This window comes from Astatotilapia calliptera, chromosome 7 (genome assembly GCF_900246225.1).
Source record: "Astatotilapia calliptera chromosome 7, fAstCal1.2, whole genome shotgun sequence".
Classification (NCBI taxonomy): domain Eukaryota; kingdom Metazoa; phylum Chordata; class Actinopteri; order Cichliformes; family Cichlidae; genus Astatotilapia; species Astatotilapia calliptera.
In genome coordinates, this window is record NC_039308.1 from 37,652,667 (window position 1) to 37,675,610 (window position 22,944).

The 22,944-nt window shown below is 41.0% G+C and overlaps 2 protein-coding genes across 4 annotated transcripts in view; both read left to right on the top strand.

The window, feature by feature from the left end:
• The first annotated feature begins 549 nt into the window (after window positions 1-549).
• Window positions 550-17,595, top strand: LOC113026155 (alpha-mannosidase 2-like). Of its 2 annotated transcripts, none has more exons than XM_026174619.1 (24): window positions 550-904; window positions 3,831-3,973; window positions 4,321-4,539; window positions 5,628-5,772; window positions 5,862-5,949; window positions 6,593-6,676; window positions 7,926-8,053; window positions 8,138-8,311; window positions 8,580-8,766; window positions 9,453-9,630; window positions 10,206-10,396; window positions 10,487-10,684; window positions 13,242-13,356; window positions 13,651-13,718; window positions 14,112-14,280; window positions 14,352-14,588; window positions 14,903-15,028; window positions 15,110-15,224; window positions 15,328-15,461; window positions 15,547-15,688; window positions 15,821-15,954; window positions 16,213-16,407; window positions 16,586-16,696; window positions 16,782-17,595. In XM_026174619.1, exons 2-24 carry the CDS (start codon window positions 3,833-3,835, stop codon window positions 16,950-16,952), a joined length of 3,450 nt encoding a protein of 1,149 aa, XP_026030404.1. In that variant the 5' UTR covers window positions 550-904; window positions 3,831-3,832; the 3' UTR covers window positions 16,953-17,595. The 2 variants fall into 2 exon arrangements, with proteins under 2 accessions (XP_026030404.1, XP_026030403.1); XM_026174618.1 differs by having other exon boundaries at window positions 550-892.
• Window positions 17,596-20,752: 3,157 nt separating this feature from the next.
• The window catches only part of LOC113026158 (uncharacterized), a 32,993-nt gene continuing 30,801 nt past the window's right edge, over window positions 20,753-22,944 (top strand). Inside the window, exons 1-4 of one of the 2 annotated variants that reach the window (XR_003272884.1) lie at window positions 20,753-20,919; window positions 21,000-21,109; window positions 21,999-22,080; window positions 22,689-22,802. The gene's annotated coding sequence lies outside the window, so the exon portion shown is untranslated. The remainder of the gene's footprint in view (window positions 20,920-20,999; window positions 21,110-21,998; window positions 22,081-22,688; window positions 22,803-22,944) is intronic. The other variant, XR_003272883.1, reaches the window with a different exon arrangement.

Below are 22,944 nucleotides of genomic sequence, written 5' to 3' on the forward strand. Positions count from 1 at the left end.
GTTACAGCGTAGTCGCTTAAATCTGAACTATAGTGTGATAAATATTTAACTTGAGTGACAGTTACAGTCACCAGGAGCTGTTCCATAAACATGTTTTCAGACCAATGAAGATGTTTTCTGTGTGTGATGGTAATATTGTTCCATATCAAACATCTGGGAGGAGAACAGCTGTGCTGGTGCAGAACACCAAAGAAAAACATCTGCACACATTGGCATTTCTGGGTAGAGTCACAGGAGTCGCCCCCTGCTGAACACTATTTTCACACATTGGGAACATAAAAAGTTTTTTACATTAGAAAAGTTTCCCGATGAACACAGAAATGTTTTAATTATTCAACAGGTTCCCAACAATCAGAGAACACCTCTGAACAATGAAGCGAGCATAAAACAGAGCCACCTTTGTTTTTCTTTCAGAACGTATTAAACAAAGAATGTTACTGAACAAAGATCTGTTCCCAATGTGAGCAGGTGACAATAGCAGGTGAAAAAAGTCAAATATAAGAGGGCCACCTTTACACCACGTGACTCAACGGAAGTGACGTCGTGCTGAGTAAGCTCAACCAAGCAGGAAGGAAAACAAACGGCAGTGCGCAGGCGCAGCAGCATAAGCAGCCTGGTCTGACTCTGCCAAAAGTCCGAACTTTATTTTTGTTCGATTTTAAGAAACTTTTAATTTATTTATTGTTTTTTATTCGGTTCGTTCTCACGGGAGGCTGAGGTCACGCAGTGTCGTCATTGCGCACGTAAACTGCGGCACGAGACGCAGTGAGAGCGCGAGACCCGCCAGCGTTTGTACCACCCGGAAGTAAGGAAGGAAAAGTCTGAGTGGAAGTTAGTAAAGTTTGATGAATTTTCTGTCGGAGGTTCTTAGACCTGCAGCGGAAAGCATCAGGTGAGCCGGCAGGTGAAAATATTCTAAATTATTTCTATTGGTCAGTTTTACTGCTGCGTGACAAGTTTGACTTAAAGAGCAGCTGTTTGGTCTCCGGAGAGCTGACGGGCAGATTTTACCGCAGGAAACGTGTGAAAGTTTCCTGTGAGCAGGAAAATTGTGAAACATCCACAGAAACCCTGGAGACTTGCGCAGTTTATCCGAGCTCGGAAACTCACCTGTTCATCACGTGCTCACCTTTTAATGTCCCACAGAGGGAATGACACTCTGCTGCTGTACACGAGACACGAGGACAGGACATAAAACCAGTTAACACATCAAATAATACAACATAAAACACATGGGAAACCTCAGAGTTTAGACAAATAATGTAAACCTAAAGAAAAAACACACACTTAAACAAACGTAACTTTATGGGTAATGCTCTGTGAGCGCTTCAATACTGTGCTTTCTCCTTCATGTGCACTAAAAAGTGAAAAGTCTGCACATATTAAATTTCTTCAAACGCGCCTTTAAACTCGGAGTTTGGAGCCAGAGGATGTTCTCCAGATGTGCGTCACGTGATGCTTCGTTTCCTGTTCGCTAGTAAAGTCTTTGGCAGGAAATTTGTGCTTTTTTAAATGAATCAGCTTACAGAAAACACAGAAACCAGACAGCAGCTGACAACATAAAGACTAAATATAACACAGCGAGTCTCACATTTAACTCTTTCCTCCTGAAAGTGTGCTAGGAGGAACCATTGAAGCTTTTTTCTGAACCATCACATTTCAGAACAAAATGACTGGATGTGTACAAGCTACTCTGGGGCGTACAGAGGAGGGCGTCAGATGTCGACTTTATGGGAGAAAAGCTTAAAAACTTTCAAACAGCCGGGTAAACGGTCTGTAATGTGCTGTAACTCACTCTCTGCTTTGGAGTGCACAGCTGGATCCTAGAGGAGGACTTCTGAGAGTCCAGCCTGTTTTTCCTGCACTGTGATTAATGATAATATTTTGATGTAAATGTTTTTATCTGTGTAAAGGAAAATTCAAATGTCAGACAGCAGGCTGTACTTTATATTTAAAGCAGAGATTCTGCGTCATTTACTAATGATTATTAATAAGGTTTCAGTTCATTTTCTGCCTGCTCAGACTCTGCTCTCCTCTGCATGTTTGCTTTTAAATGTGTAAAGAGTTAAACTTAATACTCATATCAGATGATTTTATTTAATTTAAGTTAAGTTGAGTTTCTTTATTACACTCTGGACTTTATCATCATCATCATTACTGTTTACAGCACAGTTTGTAGAACTAGTAGCAACTTCATGAAGAAAAGTTCCAAGTGTGCAAAAAATGAGTGTGTGTGTGTTTTTTCTTGTTAATAATATCAGCAGCAGTGCAGTAACCCTCCTGAACTCTATTAATGTCTAAAAACTTAGCCTGACTCCTCCCTCAGAGCTAACCTGCTGGTTTTGAGACTGAAAACTTTGCTTTTATGGAAATGACTGATCTTCCTGGACTGAGCAGTGACACAGAAATGAAAAACAGGTTCAGGAAAAGTGGGAAAAAAAAAAGAAGTTATTTCTGCAGAAACTCTGAGTTCACTGTCCTCAGGAAGGAAAGTGCTCACATCTGCACGGACAGATGGAAACATCCAGATCTCTGGAGGTCTCCGATATTTAAAAGACCCAGCATGTTTAAAACTGAGTTTTCTTAGATCTTCTGATCATATCTTTTATTTCTTTAAAGATCCCCCCCCCCCCTTTTTTTTTTAAAAGGGAAAGACTATGAAATTCATCCTGCAACATGGCTGACTTCCTGTTGTATGTTATGCAAAGCAGAGGACAAGTAAAGCGAGTCAGGAGAATTGCACAGAATTCATTAACAAGTCAAAAATCGCCTCTGTGAGCTGAGCCGCTCCGTTTGATCCATGGAGGCAGCGTCACTTCCAGACTAAGAAATCATGACTGAGTGTTTTCAGATGCTATCTCGTAGCCTTAGATCTGAACACCTGCAGCTTTCATGTGATTGGTCCTTTTCTTCTTTGTATTTGTGGCCATAAACGCTTTAATTATCAGCTGATAGTCTGTCATCAGTGTCAGCCAGTCAGGAAGTATTCAGCCCTCCCGCAGGAAGAGGTCACGCCAGGTGAAGCGACTGCTTTAACCTCCAGATCTACAGAAGAACAAAAACAGGAACCATGTGTTAGACTGCCAGGTCAGCCTGGGGTTCACCTGTCAGGTGTCCTACCTGTCGGGCAGACCCTGTCCATCTGTTGTGGTCCCATTGGTCACAGGGTCTGTGGAGTCTTTAAAGAGGTCAGACAGTGCATTAACACATCAAGCCTAAAAGTAGTCTGATTACTCTGCGGCACTAACATAGAGATGATCGTAAACTTCTGGGCCGATGCAGGCGGTTAGAAGATCAGTAATTTATTTTTAGTTTGTTTATTTTAGTCCCTCTGAACTCTTGAGCAGTGAAACATTACAGAAATAAGTCCTTCAGCTCTCTGAACATTTAACCGGTGCAGCTGTGAGAGCAGACAGCTGCTGGGCACTGATAAGAAAACATGAGTCAATAATTCTCATATCAGCTCTGAAATATTTACTTTGACAAACGGACTCTGAGGTTCAAAGTCTCCACAGTCTGTTTGTGCTGACCTGACTTTAAACTGTGTTTCCTGCTCAGAACGAGCCTCGACTGCACCGCTAAGCATGAACGATCAACCTGTTGTTTTATCAGTGAAATTAAATTAAATAATTTTATTTGGTCATTTTTAATACATTTCCAGCATCGAGCTCATGAGCCTGATTATTTTTGCACATGCACATTATAAAATAAGTGTAATGTATAAAAATTATTACATGACATACAACTTACAGTTTTCCTAAAAATCAAAGCAGAAATTATTGGAAAAAAAAAAGTTAACTGATAGAAAATGTGTTTCTTTGTTGTCATAGCGATGAAGAGGAGTCGGATGTTGGCGGTTCTGGTGGGCGGAATCTTCTGCGTGGCTGTGATGTCACTGTACCGCATGCTGGACCTCATGCAGGGGTCAGAGTCTAAGCGATATGGGGAGCCACCTGGTGGACAGGTGGATGAGGTGCGTCCATAAGAGTTTAAATTTTTTTCACAATAAGAGCCTGTGGATTTTCAAAATAGTGTCATTTGTGAGAAAGAAAATTTAAACTCTTTTTTCACATTAACTTAAATTTTCTTTTTAGCTGTGATTCTTGTCATTATTCATAATAATAATAATAAAAATAAAATTGGCCCATAATAATAATAATAACAACAACAACAACAACAACAACAACAACAACAACAATAATAATAATAAGTGGTAGTGGTAACTTTTAAAATTATATAAATATTTCATTACCAAGGAAAGAGAAACGAATTCAAACTAATTATAAAAATTGAACCAATCAGATCTCTGGGGTTTTTTAGGATTTGGCCCACCTCCAGCAGAAGATTGACGGGTTGGAGCGTCTCCTTAGCGACAACAACCGATTGGTTGCCATGCTCCGTGACACTCTGCTCCAAAGCAAAGCATCAGCGTGGAAAAGAGCCAACAACAGTATAGACTCCGCCCTCGGCAGGAGGGGTGAGGCTCTTCCTGGCTGCCGATTGGCTAAAGAGATGAAGGATGGAGTGGACGGAGTTCAGGTCTGCAAAATTTTACATTTATATTTTGTTCTGTCTCAACTTTAGAAGATTTAACTGACAACATTTACTCAAGTTTTGCAGTTTTTAATTTTTTATTACTTTTTATTTAAAGATGCTGATATCAACACTTTATCAAACGGGAACCAGCAGTTTAACGTGTGACTAACATGGCGTTGGCGTGGATCGGCTGTAATGTCAAATGAATCAAACACTTATTTAAGATAAAATTTATTGATCTTAAAAGTATTTGACCCTGAACACAGGCAGATATGGTTAGCATGTTTAGCATGTAGCTGCTGAATAACTAAAAAGTAAATCAATGATGTTCAGCATCCAAACACAGGCTCAGGGAATCTTTCAGAACACACTGGTGTGGATGTAAACGAGCAGCTCGCACACACTGTGTCAGTTTCATGGATGTGTTCGTGCTTCCTGTTTACCTTTGGTTCCTTGACGTCACAGTTACGTGATTCTGGTTTGGCACCTCTGGTGAATACACTGTGAAAGTTCATCCTCCTCACATACTGACACATTCTGATCTCTGTAGATTATAATACACTAAACTATGAAAGTTACTCTGGCACACATCCAGCCTGTAAGGACAGAAATGTCCTTTTTTCACTCTCTGAATACCTAGAATAACATCCCAGCAAATATTTTTATGCAGAGTAACGGTTGTTTGAGTGTGTCCACCTCTAGTTTGAAAAGTCATGCTGACATCAGAGGGGTTACCTCACCGTCTGCTGGACATCCTTGGACTTCCTGTGTTTGAGAATTTTCTCCTTTTATTGATTAGAACAAAATTAAATAAAATAATCTTGATGAGGACAGCTTGAAGGGTTCATAGTGCTGGAGTCTGGAGACAGAGAGTTTCTCTTATTGATAAAATCATGATAAAATCATCAGATGGATACATTAATAATGATTTTATTTTTTAGTTTAAATGGGTTTCGTAAGTTTGAATGAAGAACTGAAAGTTACAATAAATATAAATATTCAAAGGAAAACGTGTGTAAATCTTTATTAACATATTCAAAGTTTTTATTAACATAGAAATAAAGTTTTAATAATAACCCCTCCTCCATCAGCTGCTGGATGTTTATGACCTCCTGCCCTTCGATAACCCCGATGGCGGTCCCTGGAAGCAGGGCTTTGAGATCACTTACAAGGGCGACGAGTGGTCGGAGCAACCTCTGGAGCTCTTCCTGATTCCACATTCACACAACGACCCTGGTGAGTGAGACTCTGAGACTCTGATGGCGTGACGGTGGCTGAACTAACACGTGGAGGTGATTTGGTTTTTTTTGTTCTTGTTGTCACAGGCTGGATAAAGACGTTCGACGCGTACTACCACGACCAGACGAGACACATCCTCGACAACATGGTGGTCAAACTGAGCGAGGACAACAGGTACGCCCACTTCCTGTGCACTGACGCGCCTCACAGACGGCTTCCTAAACCTAACACTAAAGTCAGGTTTAATATTAAAGCAGCATTTATCAGCAGATTTGCATCTTATTATATTAATGTTTTTATTAACCACAGAGAAGGTTTAGAGGTTAAAATCAACCTTCATAACCAGGCTAGCTGAAAACAACCCCACCCAACATTCTGTTCTCTGATGGTGTAAATGTATTTATTTATGTTTTTTTTTCTTTGGTTTTCCCACCATGACACAGAAATTAGATCATTTTAGACACCTGTTAAAAATGTTTGGAGCTTTCAGAGTTTTATAAAAAAGTATGATGTGAATTATGAGTTTTGCCATCATCCAATGAGATCAGGAATAAAATACAAATCAGACTGACGATAAAACAACAACAATAAAACACAAAAACAAACATCATGACGTGAAACAAAGACACAGCAGCACAGACTGATGTTGGTTTGACTCTGAATAGGAAGAAATGATCTTCATATTTTTCCAAAATAAAACTTATTTACATTAAGTTTATCAGAAGTTTGATTTCTTTATCAGTTTGTGCTTCGTGATGCTGTTTATTGATCGAGTTCCTGACAGATTATCGATCATGTCATGTTTTCTGCTCCTCAGGAGGAAGTTAATCTGGGCTGAAATCAGTTATTTCTCCAAGTGGTGGAACGACATCGACGACCAGAAGAGAGCAGCAGTCAAACGGTAACTTCTCCTCAAGCTTCCTTTCATTTTCATGTTTGTTTGGGTTTTTTTGTTTGGTTGGTTGTTTGTTTGTTTTTTCCAGTCACTTCTGAACATGTCCAGAAAAACCAAAAGTAATTATTCTTCATTTCATTTTCTGAAAATTAAACAATTAACCAATGTTGTTTATATACCAGAAACATCTGGAAAACAGGAGGAAGCACAAAAATAAAATGAAGTGATAAACACAGGCAAGGATGTGCAGAGCTCAGGAGTCGAGCCGCAGACAGTTTTGGTTCATTGAGTCTGTATCTGATGCCATTTCCCCCCTCTCTCTAGTCTGAGCGTCTGCTTTGAGTCTCATCTCTTTATAACATGCTGCAGACACCAGCCTCCATCCAAAAACCCAGCAGTCATCATTCTCGTCCTCTCTAGCTTTTTATCAGCACTGTTCATGTGCAGCTCGTCTGTATGCTCAGTTTTTAAAATCACAGCCCATCACAGCTTCCCAAATATTTGAAGGATTCAGAAGATTTCAGTGGACATGAAGCTCAGGATCAGGACTTTCTAATATAAACATAAAGCGCTCAGCAGCAGATTAATAACAACCTCGTGCTGTGGGGCAATCCTCTCAGACCTTCTCTTTTTTGAACATTGGGTCTGTTTTCAGCAACTACTTCCTGTCTTGTGATGGCAGCTGTTAAAACAGTTTAACCCTCATCCTCTATCTTCATTAATGCTAATGTGTTAATGTTAGTCTAACCAGAGCTTTGTAGCTAACCATCAAGTAGCATAATGTCAGCTAGCATGACTTCACTGACCCTCCAGACATGGCTGCGGTGTAGTTTTCTTCCTCTTTTACAACCAGAGTGATATCAGCGCCTTTCAGTTTTGTTGAAATCCTTCAGTCAGACTGTCGTACAAGATGTCATCCTTAGATGGATGCTAACCCCAGAAAATTGTGGCTGTCTGAATGTTAAACTTTATTGTAACAGCTGGGAGGAAAAAAACAGAAGCAGACTTTATTTTTTTAAACTATAACTAAAATTGTAAGCTGTTTCTTGCTTATTCTGAATTTTCCTTTCAGTTTAATTTCAATTTTTCTCTTATGTCATATTTCCTTTAAAAGAAAAACTTGTAAGTTTTAACCTGCTTAAATAAATGTAACTACATTCTTTCTGTTAATTTTTGTAATTAAAAAAATATATATTTTCATCATTTGAAGCCATTTTTTCCCCTGTTTTCTGTTTCCTTTCGTGTGATTGGCCAGCCTGGTGGAGGCGGGGCAGTTGGAGCTGGTAACGGGCGGCTGGGTGATGCCCGATGAGGCAAACTCTCATTACTTCGCTATGCTGGATCAGCTGATGGAGGGACACCAGTGGCTGCAGAAACACCTGGGTCACATGACTCCCCTGTTTGGCACGTTGTCGTGATGATGTGTTTCCTGTTCGCGTGCTTAACCGTGGCGTTTTCTCTGTGCAGGTGTGAAGCCGAGGAGCGGCTGGGCCATCGACCCATTTGGCCACTCCCCCTCTATGGCGTACCTGCTGAAGGGGGCGGGGCTTCACAACATGCTCATCCAGAGAGTTCACTACTCTATCAAGAAGCACTTTGCCCAGCAACAGACCCTCGAGTTTCTATGGCGACAAAGCTGGGGTAAATAATGTTTTTTCAGTGATGGAAAAATTTATCATGAACAATACAAAACATTTGGAATTTTGACAAATATTTGAAATAATAATTTAAATGATTAAATATTGTAAGTCATTTAAAAATGTGGATTAAATTCAGATTTTTATTAATTTTTTTAATTTAATGGTGTTACTGAAGAAAATATAGTCAAAAAACTTTATTAATAACCAATAAAATACAAAAAGGAAAAGGGGCAGTTAGTGTTTAACTCTGCCCACTTCCTGTCCATCAGACTCCTCCTCCCGTAGTGACATCACATGTCACATGATGCCCTTCTACAGCTATGATGTGCCGCACACGTGCGGTCCAAACCCAGCGGTCTGCTGTCAGTTTGACTTCCAGCGGTTGCCTGGGAGACGGACCTTCTGTCCGTGGAAGATCCCACCAAAGCCAATCACAGACCAGAATGTCCATGAGAGGTGAGCAGGAAGCGGGGCCAAAGAGAATAACAATATTATTATTATTCTGTTATTATTATTATTATTTATTATTATTATCATTAGGTGTATTATTGAATTTTGGAGCTTTCTTCTTTTTAAAAGAAGGGTTATTTTATTTTATTTTACTTTCACTTTTAAGGAATTTTCGTGATTCATTTATTTATTTACCATTCAAATTTAGGCAACTTTTAAAATTGTTTTAAACTTTTTTTTTTACATTAAGCAATTTTATTGAAAATAAATGTAAATTTTTTTATTCAAAACTGTTTCATGGATGTTTTATGTTTTAACATAATTTCCACCTTTTTAAGTTTTTTATTTTTCTTCCTTTGAACTTTTTTCTTGACATTTTAAATTTTGATTGCTTTTTTAATCTTTTTTAGTTTTATTTTCCTTTTCTTCTTTTAATTTTTCCTTGACATTTTCTTTTTTTTAACCTTTACTTTGAATTTCAGGTATTCTAAGTAGAGTAAAGGTTATTGTATTATCATTGTCATTTTCTAGAATGACAGTGATAATACAAATAGTTTTCTAACAAACTTCATTAATTTAACATAGCAGCTTCTCTTCTTCTTCGGTTACTTTGCTGTATTTCTGCTAGTTTTGTTGTTAATAATCACTCTGATTGATCAGAGCTTCTATTGATCCACCTGTCGTCCTCTCAGAGCGCTCCTCCTGCTGGATCAATACCGTCAGAAGTCGCGACTCTTTCGCTCATCTGTCCTTCTTGTTCCTCTTGGCGATGACTTTCGATACGTTGAGTCAAGCGAGTGGGACGTTCAGTTCAACAACTACCAGAAACTCTTTGATTACTTCAACCAGCACCCAGAGCTCCACATCAAGGTGAGCTCCCAGGACACCTGGTTCCCAGGTGGGACCAACTGATTATCAACATTTGGAGACATTATGTTGGTCTTTGCTGTTCTTGAAGAGGCCCGAGTATGCAGCCATGTGGAACTCCACGTGTGATTTTTGCCTGCTAATATTTATCATTACTGCCTGACAAATAGGTTTCTCTTTGCAAAAATGACTCAGACAAACTTGACGCAGTTCCACAGGGTCTCGATCACTTTTCTAGAATATTTTATTTTATTTTCCATTTGTTGAATGTCACACTAATATCCAGTAAATACCCATGCAAAAGAGTTTTTTAAAATTATTATTATAATGAATCACAACTCTGGCCATTGTTGTTTCAAAAATTGATGTGATTAAAAACTATCAGTGTGTTTATGTCTCATGTGAAAAATGGCAAACACAAATATGATTCATGATATCTAAAATATTTTGAAACAACATCTGGACATGCAATACAAAAGTGACAAAGAAAGCAAATGAGGTGGTTATCAGTGCAAACAGTCAGGTCAGCAACATCAGCTCTTCGCTGATCGACAGCTTTCCTCTTCTCTTATTTTCAGGCTCGTTTCGGGACACTTTCTGATTACTTCCAGGCTCTTCATCGGCGTCTGAGCACCACGAGAACGACTCTGCCAAAGCTCCGAGGAGACTTCTTCTCGTATGCCGACCGAGACGATCACTACTGGACCGGGTACTTCACATCCCGGCCATTTTACAAACGCCTCGACAGGAAGCTGGAGGCCACGCTGAGGTACCGCCGCTCTGTGTGGTTACACGATACACATCATGATGTTGTCTTTATTTTTATGGTGACTGTCTATGAGTCTTCTTTCTGTGTCAGAGCAACAGAAATCCTCTTCAGCCTGACACTGGCTGAGATGCGTCGTTCCCATAGCGATGGTCGTCTGGCTGAAAATTTTCCAGCACGTGAGTACTTCCAGTGGCTGACAACGGGGAGGCGGAACCTGGCGCTCTTCCAACACCATGACGCCGTCGCTGGCACCGAACGGGAGCATGTGGTGGTTGACTATGGTACCAGGTAGTTACTTCATGTTAGCAAAGTAGCATGTTAAGATAATCGGGAAATAAAAGCAATACATTTAACTTATTAAAAGGTCAATCAAACACAAACAGAGCATTAATCTCTGCCGTGTGAAAGAACAGCCAGGTAAACATTGAAGCTTGCAGTAGACACATTAGCAAGGAGGGTGGAACAATAGAAGAAAATATGTACAGCACTTTCTTTAGTGAATTGCTTTTATAACTTTTTTAAACTGACAAAAATGACCTGAGAAAACACAAAATACGGTGTTTAAATAATGATATCTAAATGATTTCATTTATTAAGGGAAAACTGCTGATCTGTTCCTGTGTTTATAAAAAAAAAAAAAAAAGTGAAACAATTGCTCCCTAAACCTAATAACTGATTCTGCCAGCCTTGGCAGCAAGAACTGGAATGTAGCATTTGAAATAAAGTCTTGTTTTTCCCTTTTATCATAAGAAGTGATAGTGTTGGCCCATTCCTCTTTGCAGAATTGTAATAATTCAGCTACACTGCAGGGTTTCCTAACATGAACGGTCACCCTAAAAATTAGATTTTGTTTTGAGTCAGAGGGGTGAGTTGCTAGCGTGTTTTGGATCATTGTCTTGCTGCATAACCCACAAATGTGTGGTTTTATTAATTACAGCAACTCGTACGGGTCCCAAAGGACCAAAGCAGCCTAGACCGTCACACTACCACCCCCATCTGTTGCTCTGATGATCTTTTTATGAAGTGCTGTTAGTTTGATGCCAGATGTAATGGAACGGAATCAAGGTGCAGCTTTTTTCCCCCCACAGAGTATTTTCCCAGCAATCTCAATTCAATTCAATTCAATTTTATTTATATAGCGCCAAATCACAACATAAGTCGCCTCAAGGCGCTTCATAGATACAGAGAAAAACCCAACAATCACAAGACCCCCTATGAGCAAGCACTTTGGCAACAGTGGGAAGGAAAAACTCCCTTTTAACAGGAAGAAACCTCCGGCAGAACCAGGCTCAGGGAGGGGCGGGACCATCTGCTGCGACCGGTTGGGGTGAGAGAAGGAAGACAGGATAAAGACATGCTGTGGAAGAGAGACAGAGGCTAATAACAGATATGATTCAATGCAGAGAGGTCTGTTAATACATAGTGAGTGAGAAAGGTGACTGGAAAGGAAAAACTCAATGCATCATGGGAATCCCCCCCCGGCAGCCTACGTCTATTGCAGCATAACTAAGGGAGGATTCAGGGTCACCTGGTCCAGCCCTAACTATATGCTTTAGCAAAAAGGAAAGTTTTAAGCCTAATCTTAAAAGTAGAGATAGTGTCTGTCTCCCGAATCCAAACTGGAAGCTGGTTCCACAGAAGAGGGGCCTGAAAACTGAAGGCTCTCCCTCCCATTCTACTTTTAAATACTCTAGGAACAACAAGCCTGCAGTGTGAGAGCGAAGTGCTCTAATAGGGTGATACGGTACTACAAGGTCATTAAGATAAGATGGGGCCTGATTATTTAAGACCTTGTATGTGAGGAGCAGGATTTTGAATTCAATTCTGGATTTAACAGGAAGCCAATGAAGGGAAGCCAAAACAGGAGAAATATGCTCTCTCTTTCTAGTCCCTGTCAGTACTCTTGCTGCAGCATTTTGGATTAGCTGAAGGCTTTTCAGTGAGTTTTTTGGACATCCTGATAATAATGAATTACAGTAGTCCAGCCTGGAAGTAATAAATGCATGAACTAGTTTTTCAGCGTCACTCTCGGAAATCACATATGGATGATCTCGGGATCATCCATATGTTTTCTGGCATATGTGAGACAAGCCTTTTTGGTAGCAGTGGTTTTCCTCTAGAATTCTCCCGTGAGATCCTTTAGCCTGCTTCAGTTTGTAAAACAGTTTCTGTTTAAGTGAGTTCTGATTCAGCAGGTCTACCAGGAGTCAGGTCTGCGAGTGGCAGTGAAACTGAGCTCAACTTTCCAAAAAATGTGCTCAATCACAGTTACTTCATAATTAAACAAGAGGGATAATTACTTTTTCACACAGGATAACATTTTTTCTTAATAAATAAAGTTATAATTTAAACAGATTCATTTTCTATTTAAACAAATTGCCTAATATCAAAATTTGTTAGACATGTAAATGTAACAAAACTGCAAAGAAATATCAGGTATGGGGGAAAAAATACCTTTTCACAGCACATCAGTGTTAGCATCACCTGTATCTGTGTATTATTTTTAGCATTAGCCTGTTTTTTTTGTCTCATTTGTTTCCTCCATGCTTTCTGTTGAAGGACGGCGTCGCCACTGGCAACGGTAACAGGTACCACCACATCTAGTGTGTGCAGTTAGCATTTAGCATTAGCCTCCCATGACACCCATTCATCTAGATTTAGCATCTAACACTAATAGTCCATCACTCCTGTTAAATAAGCGTGTTGCTGGCATGTTTTTGCCGTGTAGACTCTCAGTTGTCGTGTGTTTGGAGACTTTAAATATTGAACTGTTTCCTGAATTTAAAATTAAAGGAAAAAACATAAAGAAACAGAAATTTTTAGCTAATGTTTGTTTGTTTTCCAGGTTATTCCAGTCGATCCTGAATCTACACCAGGTGTTGCAGAGCTCCGCTCATTGGCTGCTCCTATTGGACAAGAGCCAATATCACCACGACCAATCAAAGCCCTTCTTACAAATGGTGACTTTTAACTTTCCTCTGGACTTCATATATTTATGAAGAATGTTTTTAATGCTTTCATCCTTTAACGTGATTTATATCCAAGTCCATGTTTTTATTCTTGGTGGCGCAGCTTAGTTCACAATAATCCTTATGTCATACTGGGCCTTGGTGCAGATCCTCAGGCCATCCTCCATGTCTTTACTCCTTAAAGAGGCTTCACTGACTTTAGTAACTTTTGAAGTTAAAAGATGAGTTTAGAAAGTTTTAATGTTAGAAACGATAAACTGTTTTAATGTTGTGACTTTCCTCCAGGACGAAGTGATCTCGGCGCAGGACGCTCTGCCTCAGAAGACCACGCTCTCACTCAGTTATGAGCCGAGGTATGTGGGTGGAACTGAAGAGGCCTTTTTTTCCCCTTTTTTTTAAAAAAATTTTAAGGTGTGAATTTAATAATGAAATAATCCGGTTATTTTATTATTTTACTACTGCTGTTTAAACTGAGCTTTATTAATACTTTTCATATTGTGAATGTGTAAATTGAACAAAGGGGGGAAAGAGCAGATATAATCTCAATTTCGTATTTACAGTTCAGATTTTAGACGATCGTCTTTATGTCAAAACACAAAACAATAAAGTAGAAAAAGTGTCTTTAAAAAGTAATAAAATGAGTGAGAAAAAAATGGCGGGCCTCTGGGAGTGTAAATGTCAGTAACTCCTGTTAGCGGCTGACTTCAATCACAATCACTTCTATTGATTATTGGATTCTGCTTCAGGTCATTGATCATCTTTAACCCCACCGAGCAGCTCCGTACCTCTGTCATCAGCGTCGTCGTTGACTCTCCGGACGCACAGGTTATTGACGCTGAAACGGGCCGACAAATGTCCACTCAGATCTCTGCGGTGTGGGCGGAGCCAAGCCGGCCATCCACAGACACTTTCCAGGTGAGAACCAGCTCACTGATCAGGTTATTGATCACTGCGGTTTGCTTTAACTTCCTCTTCTCTCACTCTAGCTCTCCTTCGTGGCTGAACTTCCTCCTCTGTCACTCGTCGTGTACCATGTGACCAAAGCATCCTCTGGCTCCACCCCTCGGGTACGCTACACAGTCCATCGTCGTGGCAACCCGCTAGATATCCACACCGAGCACTTCCAGGTGTCCAGCCTTCAAGGATCTGAGGCAGACGCACCCCTGTCACTTAGCAACAAACACGTCCAGATATGGAGCTCACCTGAAACGGGCCTGCTGGAGGTCAGGATTTTCAAACTAAAAGTCTGTTGTGTGAATGTTGTTGGCAGACTTCCATGTTCTTAGTAACAAACTGTAAGAACTGATACATTCAGTAAAAGGGATTAAAAATAATGAAAATTCAAAAACATGACTATAAAATGTAAAAATCTGAGTCAAGATTGCTTCAGTCTCTGTACGATTACACCTTCAAAACCAGCAAAGAAGAAAACAAAATGTGAATAAAATCATGTGTGGTTAGATATCATCTTATTTTCAAAATAAGGTTTCTTTTTCACTAAAGCATCTTGTTGACCTGCTTTTACTTTGAAATCCAGAAGCTCCGCCTGCAGTCTGGTCTAGTCCGTAAGATCCAGGTTCAGTTCCTGTGGTACGGAACCAGAACCGGATCCCGGGACAAGAGCGGGGCCTACCTGTTCCTGCCCGCGGATGAGGGGGCTCAGGTGAGACCAGCATGAACACACCTGAAACTCTCGCTCTCTCTCTCGCTCTGTCCTCTGACTTGTTGTTAATGTCTCCTGCAGCTCTATATATCCTCTGAACCTCCATTGGTCCGCATCTCCAGAGGTCCCATCTTCTCTGACATCACTTCCCATTTCCCACACTTTACACACACAGTGCGACTCTTCCACCTGGATGGTAATGACTTCATTCATAAATTTATAAAATAAATTATAAATGATTGTAAATATGAATTTGCTTTGAATAATTCTTAAGCATCTGCTCTGCCTGCCTGTCCCAGGGCATGCTGGGAAATCCCTGGAGATTTCAAACTTGGTGGACATTCGGTCTCAGGTCAATCGTGAGCTCGTCATGAAGATTGTTAGTGACGTTGCCAGTGGCAACCGCTTCTACTCTGACCTCAACGGTTTCCAGGTTTTTACACAATTCTGCTGCTTTTATTTTGAAATGCAGTCCCTTCTGTGATTCCTTACTGAGTATTGATCTGTTATCGGTATAGATGCAGCAGCGTCGAACGCTGGCGAAGCTCCCCCTGCAGGCTAACTTCTACCCGATGACATCAGCGGTATTCCTGCAGGACTCGACGAGTCGCCTGTCGCTGCTGTCGGCTCAGAGTCAGGGTGTCGCGTCACTCAAACCAGGTGAGCCCACAGTTTACATCACATTTCTATTCTGTTTTAATAGTAGCAAAATTATCAGATCAGTAACGTTGCTGTTTAAAGAGTCACTGCAGTTGGTGGACCTTTGACCTGTGGGACTCCTTAACTGTGCAGGTGAACTGGAGCTGGTGTTGGACCGGCGCCTGCAACAGGACGATAACCGCGGCCTTGGGCAGGGTGTCACCGACAACAAGCTGACAGCGAGCCTGTACCACTTGCTGCTGGAGGACCGTGGGGGCGGGGCTAAGGTAAGGGACAGAAATAATAGTTGGCAGAAATAATAGCTAGATTTGTCGGTGGGGCCTAGTCTCACGGCACAGTGTTTTGTGAGATCAACGCTCATCACTTTTTCGCTTTTGTTTTTAAATCAAAGGTGACTTGATTACTTTGAGCAGAAAATACTCAAAGTTTTCGATATGACACAGAAACAAACCGCCGTCGGAGCTTCGACAATAACAACAAATATTTTTTCTCACTCTGGTTTTATTGTGTTTTTGTTCTGACAGGAAGTGGGAGGAGCCTCAGTTGATCACCTGTCGCTGCTTGCCCACCTGGCCTCCCTCTCCCTCTGCCACCCGCCCATGACCATGGTTGCTACCAGCAACAGCCAGCTGCTAAAGCTCCGCCCTTTCCAGCCACTCCACTCGTCGCTGCCGTGCGACATCCACCTGCTGAACCTGAGGACGCTGGAGGACACGCAGGTGAGAGATGCACCTGGAGTAAAGGTATAAAATAAATGATGAGATAATAACCTGTGTGATGTCACTGCGGTAACGGTAAGGAAACACCTGTGGCTCAAACTTCCTGTCAAGGTTCTCGATCAGCGCGACTCGATCACCTGTCAGAAACGAGGTCATTTTTTTGTGTTTGTGTAAACAGGAAGCAGATACACCATCACAGGAAACCGCCCTGTTCCTCCACAGGAAGGGGTTTGACTGTAGCACCGCCCCCGAGCCGGCGCCTCAGTGCACGTGGAGCGAGCATGAAGAGGTGATGACACGCTCGCCATTTATTTAAGATTTAAAATGACATTAAAAGATTGTATGACTTAATTTTCTTCTTGTTGTGTTTCCAGGTGAACCTGGACGACCTTTTCTCTCCGCTTCAGTTCCAATCAGTCCGTCGGTCGGGTCTCACGCTGCTGCGAGCTGACGACGAGCCAGAGTCTGCCCAACAACGGCATCCGCCGCGCATCGCACAGCTGCGGCCAATGGAAATCAGCGCTTTCCGCGTACAAATGGACTGAAATGCTGACGCTGCTGCAGCCACTGAGCAGAGATTGGTACTTATGGTTCTCACAATCAGAGAGCAGACAAACAGGGACTGAAAAAAGTCACATTTAAGGTGAAAAGAAGCAGAAAATTAAAAGATTTAACAGAGAATTTTTTTTTTTATCTCAGATGATTGTCAGACTCGGAGAGAAAATCTTTCAGGGACCAAAACAAAACAGGAAACAAATAGTAAGAAAGGATTCTTTCAAAATAAAAGCCATGATGTTTTCTAGTTTTAGTCCAATCAAAGGTCACATTATTTATTCAAATGAAGAAACACTGAAACTGTGACCAGTTGGTTTGTCCGTTCGGTGTCCAATGAGCGTGTGCGAGAGTGTTTCTATGGTGATGGTCTGTTACTGCTGTTTTACCTGTGATAGTGGAAGTGTGTGTAATTTTGTCTCATTGCTCTGCTTCTAAATGCACATATTGATTTTTTTTTTTTTATGATTTAGTTTGTTGTCGCTGTGAAAAGAGAAGTTGCAGGGAATTCTGGGAAAGCTTTTTTTAATGTAGAGAGATTCTCTCGGGTGAAAGAAAAAAACAGAAACGATTTGTTAAAATGCTTTTACTGCTGGATAAATTTGTGTTAATATAAATAAAAAAAGTTTTTTTATATTTCTGAATAATTTTTTACAATAAGGTTCAGAGTTTCCTGTTTAAGGACTCAGTGATGCTTTGTGTTTGAAGGCTTCAGTCTGGTCACACAGGTTCATTTTTAAGGTGGTAATTGTAAATATCTTTAAAAATAGTTTCAAACCTTCAAAATTAAAAATAACAAAATTCAGGGTGGAAACAAAAAGTTGCATTTTCTTAAACGACTCGTTCCTTTTTTCTGCTTATCTCTTCCTGTGCCCGCCTCTCTGGTTTGAGGGGCCACAAATACAGATACACAAGAACTGAACTAAAAATCAGTGAAAACAGGTCTAATGGAGCGATGAGTCCAAATTTGAAAGTTTTGGTTCAAATTATTGTCAGCATGTACAAGAGAAGTCCAACAGTGAGTGTCTAGCCCTCTGTAAAACACAGTGGCGGCTCAGTCATGGTTTGTGTCTGCGTTTGAGCCCGTGGTGGGAGATCTTTGGTAAAATTGGTGGAGTTATGAACACAGATTTTGATTCACCATGTTAAACCATCTGGAAAGAATCTGATTGGCAAACGCTTCATGTTTCAGTGTGACAGCGACCCTAAAACACACCGACAGTGCAGTAAAAGCAAATCTGAACAGAAAAAACACACAGTGGAACACAATCGGTCAAGAATCGGCCTCCCAGAGCTGCTTCATTAAACACATTTGGCAGTTTATCTGGATACAGATTAAGACCAGTTAATATTTACAGTTACACTGAGGCTGAATTTGCAGCTTAAGGGCCCCCTAGTGGCTGTGGGATAGTCTGAAAATCGGGGAAAAAACGGCTCAAAAACTAAGTATGAAAATAACAGGTTGGCTATGGTTTATTTATTTATATATGGCAGATCTGTGTGAGCTCTTTAGATAACTGTAAATTGTAAGCTTGGATCTTCTTAACTTGACTTAAAATAATAACATTTCTTCATTACATAACAACTAAAAATCAGAAAAAAGGTACAAACAAGGAAGACAACATGAAACATTAGAAAGCTATTTCAGGTTAATCCACCCCCATACATGCCAACCCTCCCGATTTTTTTCAGGAGAATCCTGAATTTCAGTGTCCCTTCCGAAAATCTCCCAGAGTCACCATTCTCCCGAATTTCTCCTGATTTTCCACCCGGACAGCAAAATTGAAAAACCATGTCTCAGATTAGCCCAGCCACTTCCAGTTTCCAACAATGGCTACTACTACTGCAGCTACTTAGTTTTAATATTACTCTTCTTACTCTTTCTGGGTTGCAAAATAAACTTTTAACATATTTTCATGCAAGAATGTAGCTGTGTAAACTTCAAATATAATCTGTTTATCAAGACCACATATTTTCAAAAGTGCTCTGACGGCGAGAACAGCGGACTCCCGGCACAATGTTTTCAACCCCTCCCCCCCCGCGCGGTCTTTCTCGCTACTCAGGTTAAACATGATATATAACCCACATAGCAAAATTGGTATGGCCCGGATCTGGCCCACACAATGTGCTTACACATGGCCCACATACCGCAAAGAATGACGGCCCTTTGGTGGCCCAGATCTGGTTTGCCAGAGTTGGCCCACACATGGGCCAGCACAAGGCCAGTTGCAGACACACTGGTGGTCCTGTGCTGAGCCACGTGTGGATTACCTGGCAAACCTGATCTGGGTCACCAAAGGGCTGTCATTCTTTGCGGTATGTGGGCCATGTGTAAGTTGTGTGCAGCCATGGGCCAGTTGCAAACACACTGCTGGCCCTGTGCTGGCTCAGAACAGTTTCAGCTCTGGCCCCAGATGTCAGCCTAATGTGTACCTTCATCAAACAATGTAATAAAAATTTGCTGGAACATGATAGTGCAAAAGAAACATGATGAAACTCTGTTCAGACAGTGAATAGACTGATTCTTATATAGCACTTTTCTACTCTCCCGGATTACTCAAAGTGCTCTCTACAACATGCCATGTTCACCCACTGTCTTTAAACTGAGTGCTTCCTAACTACATTCATACACGTTCACACTTTTGACATGCAGACTGGAGGAGCCAGGGATTGAATCACTAACCTTCTGTTCAATAGGTGACCTGCTCTACCTCCTGAGCTACAGCCACCCGGTGGTAAACATCAGTAAACCCTAACTAGGTTTTGGATAAAGTGTACACTCACAAACCTGTCAAACCTGCATTTGAAACGTTGGCCACCATAGCAGTATAGTATTGCAATATGGCATTTGGGTCTTCTAACTAAAATAGGAACATAAATAGTGCCATTATTGCCAGACCTTGCCCACATCTGGTTGACATACACCCTGCCATGACAGGCATCAGGCAACAGGTGTGGCCCGGATCCGACATCAAGTGATGTTTTCTATGAGCCTGGGCCACATAAACCAAAAACCAATCGAACCAGATATGGCATGCCATCACATAAACAGTGCTATCATTGCCAGGCCTGGCTCATCTCTGGATGACATGCCACTTACCATGCCAGAAGTCAGCTGGCTATAGTTTTCACACAGCTGAATAAACGTCAAACAGAAAACTGATTAAACAAAAGTGTGAGATGGTCGAGAATTTACTCCAATGCTGTGTTATATATTAGCGAGAGAGGAGCAGATGGCTGAGTTTATTAAACTGCACCGAGACAGCTGATGACGAAAATCTGGCTAGACCGTCCCATTTCACAGCCTCACACTTCCGCCCTTCTCGGTCTTCAAAGGACCTGGCCCATGTAGACTGCAAAGGCCCAGTCCTCCGATGGATACAGCCTATGAATTAGGACAAAGCTAGGATTTAATCACTTGACTATCATAAGACTCCTTACTGATTAATTATTTGAATAAATAAATCTTTGACTTGATATATTTCAGTTGGTGTTTACTGAAAATATTGCTTCATGTTTATGAGAGCAAGGAATAATTTTGGGAGTTATGGTGACTTTTACAAAGAGGCAAGTGGAAACATAAAAGCATCTTAAATGTAATAAATGAAATCTAATCAATTGCTATACAATATTTAGATTTAACATTAAATGTCATATTTAAATTTAACAGTTCACACTGTTAAGACTTTTAAATGTAGCAGAATTAATACTTTGATCAGTGTCACTTTGCTATGCTTTATGGCTGATAAATAGTAGCTGCCATCTGAACATCTCTCTCTCTCTCTCTTTTGCTCTCCTGTTGCTGACTCTGCATCCGGGTTTCTGCTCACCTGACTCTCATACCTGTCGCAGGTAGGAGTCTTGTTTATGCCCCGTCCCCTCGGCCTGATCAGGTTGTTCCTGATTTGTATTTATGTTGGCAGTCCTGGCGTTCCATATCCTGGAGGCTGTCCCTCTGAGGTTTGTTGGTATGTCGTTTATTATTTTGTGCTGAAAGCTGAATTCTTTCCCTCAGGTGTAAACAGGTGTTCTGATTGTAGGCTGTAGCTGGGGAAGTCTGGCACTGGCTGCTTCTTCCTATGACCAAGCGACGCTGCTTCATCAATGAGAAACTTCAACTTGGATTTATTTCTGTTATCATCGCTCCCAGGTAGGCTAAATGCGCTGTGTGCGGGGTGGTAGCCGCTTCGTACCTTAAACGTGTGTTTAAGGTACGAAGAGGCTGTCGTCATGCCTACGTGCTACTTCTCTTTGCGCCATCCACACAGAGAGGGATTCCGACGCCTTTTCTTTCTGAGCGATCCTTTTCCCACTGAGAAGCTGGAGCGTCAACGTCACATAGCGCTGCTTCAGCGGCTTCCAGCTGCTCTTTGTGCGACGTTCACGAGCCACACGCTGATGTTCCTTGTGGGCTATGTCAGCGTTATGTATATCGCTATTGCTGGTGCCTTTAGGTGCAAATTCAGCAAACCATTCTCCCGAAGACATATGGTTGTTTAAAAGGCTGCTTTGGTTCATTTTCCTTAGTTGGAATAAACATATCTGTAATCACTTTGATGTTCTTTTTGATGTAGCTACTTAAAACAGCTCAAAGCACATCTGTTTAGACAGGCATTTAGGTAATATTGATGTGTAGTAAACTGTTTTATTGGATATGCTATTATTCCCATGTGAAGCACTAAGACTCACCTGAGAGGTGTTATATGTGTTGAGACGAGACGCGTAACTGTGATGCGTAAGTGACTGAATAAAAATATTGGTGGCGGCCAGTTGTACACCTCAGCCTCCTAGGAGATGCACCTATGGTATCAATTAAAAAAAATCATATATAGCCGTATTCTCAAATTATTGCATTTACAAGTTTTAAAAAAACTTGACCTCTGACCTTCAACCTTGAGGACAAGGTTACTTACATTCAAACTCTGAGATCTGAGATTTTTAATAGTCACACCTAAGGTATCAATTTGAAAAAGCTACATCGCTTCATCCTCGAGTTATCGCATTCACACACTCGGGTGTCAATGTTTCCCACCTGGCAGGGTTGTGATAACACTCCATCAAAGGCTTCAGCTTTCTGAAGACTCAGTGTTCCTCAGGCACACAGCTTCTACAGCCAAACAGGTAAGAATCAGCACACAATATCAAACTAACAGCTGACAGCAGGATGGAGACAAAGGGCTGGTTGGCAAACAGTACATAAACTGTGGAACTGAAACTAAATTTTACCCAAAAGGTAAATCTGTGTTTCTCTGCAGGACTTTGGCAGTAAATCATATGGCCAACACTCATAAACATCAGTTTGAGAACTGATACTGACGCTGTTATTGTGATACCTGTGGGTGTGAATGATTTTCTGTTTCTGTTTTACAACAAAGGGAGGGAGAGGAGTCTTCCAGTACCGATGTTTTTTGTTTCATGGAGATGTTATAAAGTGGGTGATCAGGGTTGTTCAGGGTGGCTTCAAAGGTCTCTAGTGTGCATCTTTCCATCTCCACTTCACCTTAGTTATTAGGATAACAGGATCATTAAAAAAGATGAAGTTTCTGAGCAGTTATGAATGTGATTCTTGGTCTAATGGTGAATGTCTTTTACAGTGTTAGTCAGTAGTTGGTTCATCCACTCTGTCTTTTCCCTTTTCTGTTATGTCATTGCAGCTGCAACCTTAAGTCTAGTTTCAAAACATATTTATATTGTCTGGAATGTTTCCCTTTGCAAAACTCTATTAAAAGTTGCAGTACTGCCTCAGGGTTGTACATCTCCACCAACTGGTTCAACTGCAGTTTCCATCCGTCTGTCAGACTGCCTGCAATAAATACAGTAACGAGTCTGCAGGAATTTAACAGGTGGGTCCCAAAGATTATAGTATCCATTCGGTTTTCAGGTCAAATATAAATTATAGTCACAGTTTAACTTGGAGCTGGACATTAAGCTGGACATACAGCTTAATGTTTGCATCAGCTTAATGATTGTGACAGCAAAGAAAGT

Excerpts from the sequence above, each read along its gene's own strand:
- LOC113026155 (XM_026174619.1), top strand. The coding sequence starts at position 3,833 with ATGAAGAGGAGTCGGATGTTGGCGGTTCTGGTGGGCGGAATCTTCTGC. Across the intron at positions 5,950-6,592 it reads AAACTGAGCGAGGACAACAG|GAGGAAGTTAATCTGGGCTG; the intron begins GTACGCCCACTT and ends TCTGCTCCTCAG. Across the intron at positions 13,719-14,111 it reads TCACTCAGTTATGAGCCGAG|GTCATTGATCATCTTTAACC; the intron begins GTATGTGGGTGG and ends ATTCTGCTTCAG.